This window comes from Ictidomys tridecemlineatus, chromosome 2 (assembly GCF_052094955.1).
Source record: "Ictidomys tridecemlineatus isolate mIctTri1 chromosome 2, mIctTri1.hap1, whole genome shotgun sequence".
Taxonomy (NCBI): Eukaryota; Metazoa; Chordata; class Mammalia; order Rodentia; family Sciuridae; genus Ictidomys; species Ictidomys tridecemlineatus.
In genome coordinates this window covers 131,425,753-131,438,787 of record NC_135478.1, presented here as the reverse complement: position 1 = coordinate 131,438,787, position 13,035 = coordinate 131,425,753, and the positions used below count along the sequence as shown (strand labels likewise).

The following is a 13,035-nucleotide window of genomic DNA, read 5'->3' as shown; positions in this document are numbered from 1 at the left end:
TGTGACCAAAAATACCTGATAAGAACAGCTTAGAGGAAGAAAAGTTTATTTGGGGCTCATGGAGTCAGAGGTCTCAGTGCATAGATAGCTGACTCCATTGATCTGGGCCAAGGTGAGGCAGCAAATCATGGTGGAATGGCCCAGTGAAGGAAAGCTTCTGAGCTCATAGTGGGGTCAGGAAGCAGAGAGGGGAAGGTGAGAAGGGACTTTAGGGACTACAGAGGGTTATGACCCTTTTAGGGCATGCCTTTAGTGATCTACCTCCTGCAGCCATGCCCCACCTGCCTGTAGTTACCACCCAGTCTTTCCATTCATACTGATTTGAAAATGGGCAAAGGACTTAAAAGGACTATTTTCTCAAATGAAGAATTTCTCATAGCCAATAGGTGTATGAAAAAAATGCTCACTAATCATCAGAGTAATGCAAATTAAAACCACAATGAGAAATCATCTTATACCTATTAGACTGCTTTCAAAGACAACAGATAAATGTTGGTGAAGTTATTGAGAAGAGAAAACTTTTGTACAGTGTTGGTGGGGATATAAATTAGTATGGCTATTATGGATATCAGTGTGAAAATGCTTCAAAAAATTAAAAACAGAACTACCACCTGATTGTCCATCACAGGGTGTATTTATAAAGGACATGAAATCAGTATATCAAATAGATATCTGCACTCCCATGTTCATTGCATTATTCACCCTAAGCAAGATGTGGAAGCAATCTAAGTGCTCTCAAAATATGAACGAATAAAGAAAATATGATATATATATTCTACACTGTAGAATTTTATTCTGCCTTAAAAAGAAGGAAATCTTGCCAGTTATGCCAATACAGATTGAGCTGGAGGGCATTGCAGTAAGTTAAATTAGACACATTTCCATGTACTTGCCAGGAGCTGGAGGGAGGGGAAAATGGAGTGAAGTTGATGAAAGAGTAAAAGTTTTAGCTACATAGGCTGAATATGTTCTGGAGATCTGATGTACAACAGGATGGTGAGACTTAACAATATATTCTTAAAATTTGCTAAGAGTTCAACCAATTTGCTCCAAGGTTCAATCTTATTAACACGTGTACATACACAGAGGATGGTAACTAGATATGTTAATAATATATGTGTATATCAAACCATCAAGTTGTACACCACACACACCCAATATTTATGCAGTGATATTTCAGTAAAGGTGTTAAAAAAGAAAATGTGGTATGTACATAAAATGGAATACTACTCCTTCATAGAAAAGGAAAGTCTACATTATGTAACAATATAAATAAGATTTGAGGGCATTATGCTGAGTGAAAGAAGCCAGTCACCAAAAGACAAATAATGCATGATTCTATTTATATGAGGTATTTAAAGCAGTCAAATGTGAAGGTAGATCACTAAAGAGTGGAATCAGAGTGGCACGGTGTTTTCTGGAGAGTAGGAGAAGAGAAACTGGAGAGTTAAAAGTCAAGAGCCATAAAGTTTCAGTAAAACTAGATGAATAAGTCCTAGAGATCTGCTATATAATATTGTACCCATAACTAATAATAATTTGATTTCATGTTAGATTCTTACCAGAATAGAATTTTTTTGTTGTTGTTGTTGTTGTTACCAGGGATTGAACTCAGGGGCACTTCACCACTGAGCCACATCCCCAGCTCTGTTTTGTATTTTGTTTAGAGACTGGGTCTCACTGAGTTGCTAAGCACCTTGCCATTGCTGAGGCTGACTTTGAACTCATGATCTTCCTGTCTCAGCCACCCAAGACACTAGGATCAGCAACTTTTTTTTGTTTAAGTCAAGGTTCTCCTGGGGAATGCGGCTGGAGTTGAACACAGGTTCTGGACACCTAAGTGCCTTTCCTTCAGCTGGCTTCTTATCTGGGGACAGGGATAAAAAATGCAGATGCAGGGAACCACCACTTTTCTTCTCTATTGAAAGTTACCATCTGCAGCTCCTGGTTGGCATCTTAGTCCCCCAGCAGTGGGTAGGATGATGCAGGTTCAACACCCTGAGCAAGGAAGCTGAGCCTCCTTACTGCTGATGGTGCCAGCTCCACCCTCACCCCTCTGGCCACCATTGGAAACCATTACAGATGTGTTTCTGTGTCCCAGATATGAACATCTTGCTGTTCTTTTCCCATTCTCATTAGAATCTCCTAGTGATTCTGAATCACTCCAGGATCGATGTCTAAATTCAGTGTGCCATACACAGTTCACATGGACTGATGTCATCAGGGCTGGTGTAGCAAGTATATTTCACTATCCTCTTCTCTGAGAACTCACCAACAACACTGAACAATGTTGTAAGAACTCTTGAAATTAGCCGAAATCTTGCAACAATCCAGGAGTATTTAAGAAAAATAACTAAATTTCAAGAACAGTGAGCTGTGGGGCTTTTCAACTTGCCCTATGCCAACCTTCTGTCTCCTCAGCTCCACAATAGCATTGAAAACCAACAATTGCTAATAAGAGTGAAAACTAGCACCCTGGAAGCCACTGAAGGGAGTCGGAATGGAATTGAAGGCTCTTTCTAAGCCCCATTCTCAGAGAATTGCCATTATTTGTCTGAACTTCCCTGGGAAATCCTACTCATGAGCCAACTCTATTGTATCTGATGCATGGCCCAATGTGGACTGCCGTTGCTCAGCACCTTTGATGAAAAAACAACCAGTGGCAATTGTTTAACATCATAGCTACCTTAGGTAAATAGAAAGGTAACCAAAAAAAAAAAAAAAATTAAAGGATAATCTGGGGAATGAGATGTGCACAGAGTGCTTTGAATAGCTCTGGAAATTTCAGAAGACCCAATGTACATAGAATTAGTCCACAAGAATTACTAAATACTGTCAAACCAAATAGCAACAACTAAAATACCTAAGATGGGAATGGGGTGAGGAAATATTATTTCCAGAGTTCCCACATTGTACTATTCAGCTCACCATAGAAATATATTAGATATGAAATAATAAAATAAATAAAATAAGTGTATATATGGTCACACACAGGACAAAAAGAGCAGTTAATGGAAACCATGCCTGAGAAAGCCTAGATATTGGACTTCTTAAACAAAAATTTTAACTCAGCTGTTTTAAATGTGTTCAAGGAAAAACTTTGCATTTCAGCCTCTCACTCCTCTCACAGCCTCTCACTAGAGGAAATGCTAAGAATGATTTTGCACTAAATAGAGAATGTCAATAGGGAGTAGAAATTATTTTTTTTAAAAACCCAATAGAAGTTCCAAAGTTGAAAAGTACAATAACTGAAATGAAAAATTTCCTGAATGGCCTCCACAATTAGTCTTGAGTAGGCAGAAAAAAATATTAGTGAACTTGAAGATAGGTCCATTGAGATTTTCCAGTCAGAAGAACAATGAAGAAAGGATGAAAAATATGAAGAGAAACTCAGAGCTGTGAGACACTCTCAAGAATATCAACACATGCATAGTGAGTCCCACAGGAAAGGAAAAAGAGAAAGGGGCAGGAAGACTATTTAAAGAAATAATGGCCGAAAAGGTCCCTAATGTTTTTGGAAAACACTAACACATACAACCAAAAAGCTCAATGCCCTCTAAAAAGAGACCCACAGCAAGGCACATTATGATCAAATGGAAATAAATTAAGGATGCAGAGACAACCTTTAAAGTAGCAAAACAGAAATGACTGTTCACCTACAAGTGAGCTTTTGTAAGATTAACTACTGAGTTCCCATCAGAAACCAGGGAGGCCAGAGGCAGGGGGATGGGAGTGAGAGGCTGAAATGCAAAGTTAAATTCCAGCAAAACTCACAGGAGCAGTATCTGCTCTTCCCTCCACCTGGAATCCTGTCTGCTCATTGTCTATGCATCGCCCTCCTCCCGTCTCACAAAACTCACCTGATCCATCCTAGATAACAGTACACACAACTCCATGTCTGTCTCCTCAGCTTTAGTTTTCACTATAGTTAAACTTGTCACTTTTGGCATACTCTATATGTCCCTTCTTTAAATGGAAGGGGATTCTTCCAAGGACAGTTCATGTTTGTTTGAATCTTTTGTTTACTACCAAGTTTCAAGCACCTAAAATAATGCCAGTACATCTAGCCCTCAATACATACTTGTCAAATGAGCAAGTGAATGAATGAATGAATGAATTATAATACTTAAAAATAATTGTAAATGATTGTGAACAGTGAGAGAGCTCTTACTTGGTGTAAGGTGGCCTCCTGTCTTATTCCCATTTTACAAATTAAAGGATGGACATAAGGGTTGGATTAGTTGCCTAGGACCCCTTGCTATAGCTGGTAGAGCTGGATAGTCCTGCTAGAGTAGAGCTCTGAGCCCCTGCTTTGCTTTCCTTTCTTTTTCTATTTTTATTTATTTATTTATTTATTTTTGTAGTGCTGGAGGTTGAACCCAGGGCCGTGAGCATGCTAGGCAAATGCTGTACTACTGAGCTACACCCACAGCCCTATCTATCTATCTATCTATCTATCTATCTATCTATCTATCTATTTATTTATTTATTTTGAGAGACAGGGTCTTGCTAAATTGCCCAGGCTGGCTCGAATTTGTGCTCCTGCCTCAGTCTTCTGAGTACCTGGGATTGCAGATGTTCATCAGTTTAGCTGGGCTGGTTCCTCTTTGGTGATATCCTCTGTTGTCCACAAAAATGCTTCTTTTCTTTTCTTTTTTTTTGGAGGGGGGTGGATACCAGGGATTGAACTCAAGGGCACTCTACCACTTCACCACTGAGCCACATCCCTAGTCCTATTTTGTATTTTAAGGAACTCACTGAGTTGCTTAACTCTCGATACTCCTGCCTCAGCCTCCTGAGCTGCTGGGATTGCAGGTGTGTGCCACCACTCCCGGCTTTGTTTTCTTTTATTGGCATTTATGGCTTCCTTAGAGGGATTCTGGGAGGAGGTTCTATAAATTAAGGAAGTCCAAAAGTTAGAGAAAGCTAAGAACACCTTATACTTTGAATAGTAGTTATGGCCATGTTTTAAGATGTATCTTAAAATGTAATGTTTTCAAGACAAACAGTTTTTCTTCATTTCTCAAATACTCTGCAGAGAGCATGTTTTAATTTTATAAGAAAACAACTGGGTATGATGGTGTCTCCCTATAATCCCAGCAATTTGGAAGGCTGAGGTGGAAGTTTCAGTTTAAAAGGTCAGCCCCAGTAAGCCAGTGAGACCCAGTCACAAAACAAAAACCAAACAGTAAGTAGGTAAATAAATAAATTAATTAATTAAAGAAGTTAGGAAGGAAGGAAATCCTAGAAAACATCTTTTAAACCTAGTTTTGTCTCATCATCCCAGATGTGGAACACATATGAAAACTTAAATTGAGTAACAAATATACTACTTACAGTAACTTTGAAATGATATTTGAATATTTATTATGTTTGCAGTATTAGACTTGGGACTTAAGCCTTTTCTACAAACTCTAGAAAAATAGTTCTGCTCTGTGGGTGGGCACTGAGTTCTTGAGGCTGACTCAGGTTCTGTCATAAATATGTGGAGGGCTTGACATAAGAGTATAGCATCTCTATAGAACAATTCAGTGATCTGTCCCCTTTAATTATGAGGCTCTAACACCCCACCCAGGGCCTCACAGTCACCTGTGTCCAGCTGGCAGTGGAAGGAGAAAAAGAAGATGTTGTGTGGAGGGGCCCACACACTTCTTCAAAGCTTATCACTTCAGTACAGTGCTTCTGGCCACCACCAGGTCACATGGCCTCCCTGGGAAGAGGCAGGTCTAATAGACAGTGGGTAGTGGGAGGGTTGGCATGGGGGACAGCAAGATCTGAATGACCCAGCAGCTAAATTCCTTCTGGGACCAAGAGGAGAGTCTTGCAGCCGCTCTGAGCCTCAGTCTTCTCACCTATAAAATGTGAACAGGGAAGTCTTTATTTCCAGCCTGTAATGAGGGATAAATGGGGTGATTTATTCTAAAGTGTTTTGTGGGTATAAATATCTATGCAACTCTGGGGGTCATTATTTCCCAAGGGACTGAGAGGAGATGGCCCTGGCACCCCTTTCTCTTGCAGCATCCTGTTTGCGGACATCGTGGGCTTCACAGGCTTGGCATCCCAGTGCACGGCCCAGGAGCTGGTGAAACTGCTCAATGAACTCTTTGGCAAGTTCGACGAGTTAGCCACGGTAAGCTCAGCATTTTCCTTTGTTCAGGTTAAATCAGAATGGCTTCTGTGCTCAGTGATTCCCTGTATCTAGAATGGGAGCTAGACTGAGTGCCAAGTCATTTATCACCAGGAAGGTGGTAAATTGCTGTTTTTGGAGCCTCACTGTTCATTGATTTCTCTCCTTGGATTTGCACATACCAGATTAGTGCACATGGCACAAACTCTGCCAGTGTACCTTTCAACCAAGTCTTCTAGAAAGAGGCTGTGTCCTGCAGGCTGTGCACAGGCACAGAGCTGCCTTTTGCCATTCCTCCTGGCAGACAGAGCCAGTGGCCACAACCCCTCGTCCTGAGGCAGCCATGGCCATGTCTCTACTGACACTGGGCTTGCCACTCTTCTGGGGCTGCAACTGCCAGTGGACATGCTGAGTCTGGGCAGTGGTCATCTTTGCCCTCAATAGGCTTCATGCTGGAGTGGAACAGGTCATAACTGGCACCAAGTCCTGCTGAGGTCCAGCCAAGGCTATGCTAACAGCTTTGGCTTGAAATGTAGTGTTTGGATGTTGAGAACAGTAAACCCACAGAGCCTCCATGTGTGCCACATAATCCCCTGGGCTACCACTTCCCCCCGTGGGAGCCTGGTCAATAGCCTCAGGAGCTCTTTGCATTGGCCAGCAGGCTCTGAGGGGCTACCAGGGTCTCCCCTTCATCCTGGAACATGTTGGTGTTAAAAGCAGAAAGAGAGAGCATGTGGGGCAAGAGTCCAAGTTTCAGAACTGACTATGCCAGGCCTCAGGAGGGCACATTTGCTGAGTGGGATGCCCTTCATTTTTCTCTACTGCCCAGGGGAATGTTTGGGATAAATTGCACTGCTCACAGCAGTAATCAGATCAGAGCTAAGAATGTGCCCTGCTACTCTGTAGCGGAAATCCTCTTCTAGCTCTTTCATCTGGCAAATCCTCCTGATACTGGTTCCCAGCCTGTGCAGGCAGGGGCAGCTTCTGCAGGAAGACTGACCACAGCCCAGGAAGCTCCTCTCTCAGTGGGAGGAAGGGAACAGAGGACAGTGGTGAGATGCCCAGATGTGAGGCTTCCTGGGGCATTGGCCATCAGGGCTTCCTTAGACCCCAGACCCTCACCATCTCTGCTCTTTGAGGAGGTGGAAGGAGCTCATGGGATGGAGCCAAGTTTCCCTTCTCTTTTGTTGAGCCCCTCTCCAGGTGGGGAAGGGAGTGCTGAGGTCAGTGGATGGGGAGGGAGCAGCCAGCTCCAGGGAAAATCAGTGCCTTTCTCAGTGGGAGCAATGGTGAAGGTCTTGGGAGAAAGAGTGGATGTTCCCTCAATGGAGGGGATAGGAGAGGGCCCTGCTGGGGCTGGCAGTGAGGCAATAGAGTTGAGAGCATCTTTGCATGGTGTAGGCTGAGTGAGGAGCCCCACTGGGCAGGGCAGGGCCAGGCGATGATCACATGGGGCTGAGATGCTGAACTTGCTTTACTTGGGTGATTTCGTTTTGGGGTCCAGCTGTGTGTGTGGGAGCAAACCTGGGCATGCAGGTAGACATCTGGAATAGAGAGAGAGAGCTTAAGAGGGCTGGGAAGGAATGGGCCTGGAGGCTTTGGACACTGCTGTCTTTGGGGGGTCCCTGTGGGGAGCAAATGTCCTGAGATCCAATCCTAATGTTGCTGTCTGCATTCCTAATGGGCTGGTTAAAGGAGCCCTTTCTCCTTGGGCACCCCTGGGCATGCTGGGCCAGGGTGCTATGGAACTCTATTTGGGAAAGGCTGTGTCCTCCTTCCTGAGGAAGAAAGGAAGGCGATGGCTTTCCATCTGGGAAGGGCACACTTTCTGGCTGAAATGATGTTTTTGCCTGGCCTGGGGGCTGCCTGTCTATGGTACCCTTGTAGCCCTGTCTGACTATCCACTGTCCTTGTCCCCAACTGTGGCTATAACTATCTTCCCACAAGCTTCACTGTCTTCTTAGGTAAGTCCTAGGGCTCTTCCTTCCTATCTGCTGCATAGGATTTCTGGCTGCCATGAAGGAGGTATGGTGAGCCATGCCTCGGGTGCTCCTCAGTGCATGGGGTAGGACTCTAGCCCCTCTGTAGTAGTCAAAAAACACAATTTGTCTAGGTGCTGTGGGATGGCTAAAGCTTCCAGGAAGAACTGTGACCTAGGGCTCTTACAGGGCAGTGAATAGCATTCCCAAGGGCCTGTTTCTTGCTTCACCCTTTACCAGAAAGCTCATCCTTATGGAAGCTCCTGGATAGGGTGTCCCAATTAGTCCTGCCAGGGCTTTCTTTCCTTTTTTTTTTTTTTTTTTTTTTCCTTTTCTTCTTTTCTCTCCTAGTCTGAGCTTGTACTGCCAATGGGAGGGGTTGGGTCATTTTTGTATGGTGTTTGAAAAGTCTTTGCCCAAAGGGCTACCATTATGTGTTGGTTTCTCAAAGCCACGGTGGCAGATTACCACAAACTTGGTGGCTTGAACCAACAGAAATTTGTTTTCTCAGTTTTGGAGGCTGAAAGTCTGAAATCAGTACTGCTTGCCCCAAATCAAGATGTTGGCAGATGTTGCACGTGGTGGAGCATGCCTATAATTCCAACAACTTTGGAGGCTGAGGCAGGAGGATGGCAAGTTCAAGGCCAGCCTTATTAACTTAGTGATATCCTGTCTTGAAATAAAATAAGTGTGGAGGAGATTCTGGGGATGTAGCTCAATGGTAAGCATCCCTAGTTTCAATCTCCAGTACCAATAATATGTAAATACATAAAAAAATAGATGTTGGCATCAGCATCCCCCCACCCCAAGGAGAATCTGTCCCTTGCTGTTTACATCTTCTCTTGACTACTGCAGTTCCTTGGCTTGTGCCATATCACTCCAGTCTCCTTTATCTTCATGTTGTTGCTTCTCCTCCTTCTCCTTCTCCTTTTCTTCCTCCTCCTCCTCTTCTTCCCTTCTCTTCTTTTTTTTTTTTTAGAAAGAGAGAGAGAGAGAGAGAGAGAGAGAGAGAGAGAGAGAGAGAGAGAGAGAGAGAATTTTTAAATTTTTTTTTTTTAGTTTTCGGTGGACACAACATCTTTATTTTATTTTTATGTGGTGCTGAGGCTCGAACCCAGCGCCCCGCGCATATGCCAGGTGAGCGCCCTACTACTTGAGCCACATCCCCAGCCCTGCCTTCTCTTCTTCTCTCTTTTTATTTGAAATAAATTTCCTCCTGCCTTCCTGTTATCAGACATGTACCCAGGGCCCATCTGCATGATCTAGGATGGTCTCTCCATCTCAGGATTCTTAATTTAATCACACCTACAAAGATTCCTCTTTTTATCTGTCATATAAAGTGACATTCACACATTCCAGGCATTTGATCATGGATAGCTTTTGGGAGACCATTTTTCAGCCTCCCACACTCTTGCAGGCAGTCATCCAGTGACTCACTTTTAGTCTTCCCATTGAAAACAAGGGACTGGCTATGACTGTTTCAAGGTGTTAGTGTAGTGAGAAGTCAAATAGTGGAAAGCAAAATAATAGAAAGCATGAAACACCTAGCATAGTGCTTAGGGCAGAGTTAACTCTCAATGAACAACAATTACTGTTGTTTCCAGAAGAGCTATACTCAGTGAGTCAGTGATGTTAAAACTGCACAGGTATTTGAAAATTCAGTGTGAAAAAAAATTAGCAGCTTCTAACATAAAGCTCATTTTCCTTTAATCCCATTAAGTTCTTAATTCATAACCAGATAACACTGCTGTTAGAAAATGCCCATTTGTTGGCTGGATCTGTTTTAGAGAATTGTCAAATAACTTTTTTTCCTACTACCATTGTAATTAAATCAGATTCTGTCTTAACTTTGCAAATATTCACACACTCAGCTATGTGGGAAGAATTCTGCCGTTCACCAGGACTTGCATTTCCAAGCAGGACACAGACTTTATTTATCAGTTTCATAATCCAGCAGAGGAAAAAAAGTGTTCCTTATACCCTTGCTTCATAGAGCATCCACTGTATTACCAATAAAGGGAATACATTAATTTAGTGTTTTCCATTTTATGAGGTTTGCACCCAAACTTGAGAACAAATATCAATAACAAAAAGTCCAAGCAATAGAAACAGTAGTTATATTCATGGTCAATGAAATGAAAACATGACATAGTACTCATAAATTTTTTTGTGTGTGAATTTTTCACAGCTTTACAAACACATACTGTCTTTAGAAAATTGCACATGGCAAAGATATGCAAATAATTGCAGTCATTTGTTTCATTTGCCAGCTATCTAAACCAAGCCTGTGTGCCCCTGGCTCTCATAGTAGGGTTGTTAAATAAATAAATATAATAATTTTTTTTTCCTAATCAAGATCATAACAATTTTCTCCTGTGTTTTCTTTCAGAGTTTTATAATTTTAGATTTTATATTTAAGTTAATAATACATTTTGATTGAATTTTTGTGTATGATATGAGGTATGGATCAAAGTTTTCTTTTTTGCATATGGATATCTAATTGTTTTAGCAACATTTGCTGAAAAGACTATCATTTCTGCACTAAATTGTATTTCCAAAACTTTAGAAAAACCACTTTTCTACATATAAGTGGACCTATTTTGGGTTTTCTTTTCCATTTCATTGATATTTTGACACCAAAGTTGTATACTTTGGCCCTATGGCTTTATAACAAGTCTCAAGAGAGGTATTGTGAACCCTCCAAGTTTGTTATTCTTTTTCGAAATGATTTTTGGCTATTTTAGGTTCTTTCCTTTTTTATCTGAATTTTATAATCAACGTGTTAGTTTCTAAAACAGAGGCTGCCAAAATTTTGTTTGGGATTGTGTTGAATCTATATTATGAATCTAGGGAGACCTGGAATTCCATAAATACAAAAGCTTGTGATTCATGAACATAGTATATGTTTCCATTTTTAAGATCTTGTTTAATTTCTTTCAGAAATATGTAGTTTTCAGTATACAGGTATTTCATATAGTTTATCAAATTTGTCCCTAAATAGTTTCTACTCTTTGGTATTATTTTAGATGCTTTTGATTTTTAACTTTTATTTTCTAATTTTTGTTATTAGAATAGTGTTAGTTAGTTTTGTGTCACTGTGGCCAATACCTGACAAAAACAACTTAGATGAAGAAAAGTTTATTTTGGCACACAAATTCAGAGGTTTAGCCCCTAGCCAACCAATTCCATTACTCTGGGCCCAAGGTGAGGTTGAACATCATGGCAGAAGAACATGGTAGAGGAGAAGTGTTGCTCACTTCGTGGTGGAACCAAAGAAAAGGGTAAGGGGCTATGAACCTTTCCAGGGCACATTTCCAGTGACCCACTTTCTCCAGCTGTGCCCCATCTGCCTACAATTACCACCAATTTCATTCCAATTAGGATGAACTGATGAGGTTATAACTTTTACCTCTGAACACTTCTTTTTATTTTTTTTATCTTATTTTGAGCCTTTCAAAATTCTGCTTTATTTAAACTGTCTTTAAAATCTGCTAAAGGTCATTTACCATCTACTATGTGTTAAGTAGGTATTACATATGCATACAATTTCATTTGGAGCATCTTATGCAATTTTTTAACATTTTGAAAATATTTGTAAATTAACTGCCATTAAGCGATTTGAATGGGTTTGCCAATACACAGTAATGATTTTTGATTTTTACTTTTTTTCCTTTTGAATGCAACTTAATTTTTTAAAAATTTTGACTTGTTAAATATGACAACAGAATGCATTACAATTCATAGTAAACATATAGAGCACAATTTTTCATATCTCTGGTTGAACACAAAGTAGAGACACATCCTTTGTGTCTTCTTACATGTATTTAGATTAATGATGACCATCACCTTCCACCATCTTTCCTATACCTATGCCCCTTTCCTTTCCCTCCCTCCCTCCCTCCCTTTTTCCCCTTTCCCAAATCTAGAGTTCATTTAATCCTCCCATAATATCAAGAATCAATAAATGGGATGGATTCAAACTAAAAAGCTTCTTCTCAGCAAAAGGAACAATCAGTGAGGTGAATAGAGAGCCTATTAATTGGGAACAAATTCTTACCAACTCATGTCAGATAGAGCACTAATCTCTAGAATATAAAGAACTCAAAAATCTTAACACCAAAAACAAACAAACAAGCAAACAAAACAACCAAATAACCAGTCAATAAATAGGCCAAGGAACTGAACAGACAATTCTCAGAAGTGGATATACAATCAATCAATAAATATATGAAAAAAATATTCAACATTTCCAGCAATTAGAGAAATGCAGATCAAAACTACTCTAAGATTTCATCTCACTCCAGTCAGAATGGCAGCTATTAAGAATTCAAACAACAGTAATTGTTGGCGAGGATGTGGGGGAAAAGGCACACACATACATTGCTGGTGGGACTGCAAATTGGTGCAGCCAATATGGAAAGTAGTATGGAGAATCCTTGGAAAACTAGGAATGGAACCACTATTTGACCCAGCTATCACATTCCTTGGTCTATACCCAAAGGACTTAAAAACATACAGGGACACAGCCACATCCGTGTTCATAGCAGCACAATTCACAATAGCTAAACTGTGGAACGAACCTAGATGCTCTTCAGTAGATGAATGGATAAAGAAAATGTGGTATACACACACACACACACACACACAGACACACCATACACACACACACACATATATACACAATGGAATATTATTCAGCATTAAAAGAGAATAAAATCATGGCATTTGCAGGTAAATGGATGAAGCTGGAGAATATAATGCTAAGTGAAATTAGCCAATCCCCAAAAACCAAATGCCAAATGATTTCTGATTTAAGAATGCTGATCCATAATATGCTGTGGAGTGGGGGGTGGGAGGATTAAATGAACTCACCTCTGAACACTTCTTTATTAACACAGGAATTTTTGAGGGATGCCTCATATCCAAACC

At 40.9% G+C, this 13,035-nt stretch overlaps 1 protein-coding gene across 3 annotated transcripts in view; it reads left to right on the top strand.

The window, feature by feature from the left end:
* Adcy1 (adenylate cyclase 1) overlaps window positions 1–13,035 on the top strand; it is a 167,366-nt gene that overhangs the window by 42,916 nt on the left and 111,415 nt on the right. For all 3 annotated transcript variants that reach the window (XM_078039778.1, XM_021722334.3, XM_005319257.3), the window contains exon 4: window positions 6,019–6,130. In XM_078039778.1, the coding sequence (XP_077895904.1) occupies window positions 6,019–6,130 (112 nt within the window). The remainder of the gene's footprint in view (window positions 1–6,018; window positions 6,131–13,035) is intronic.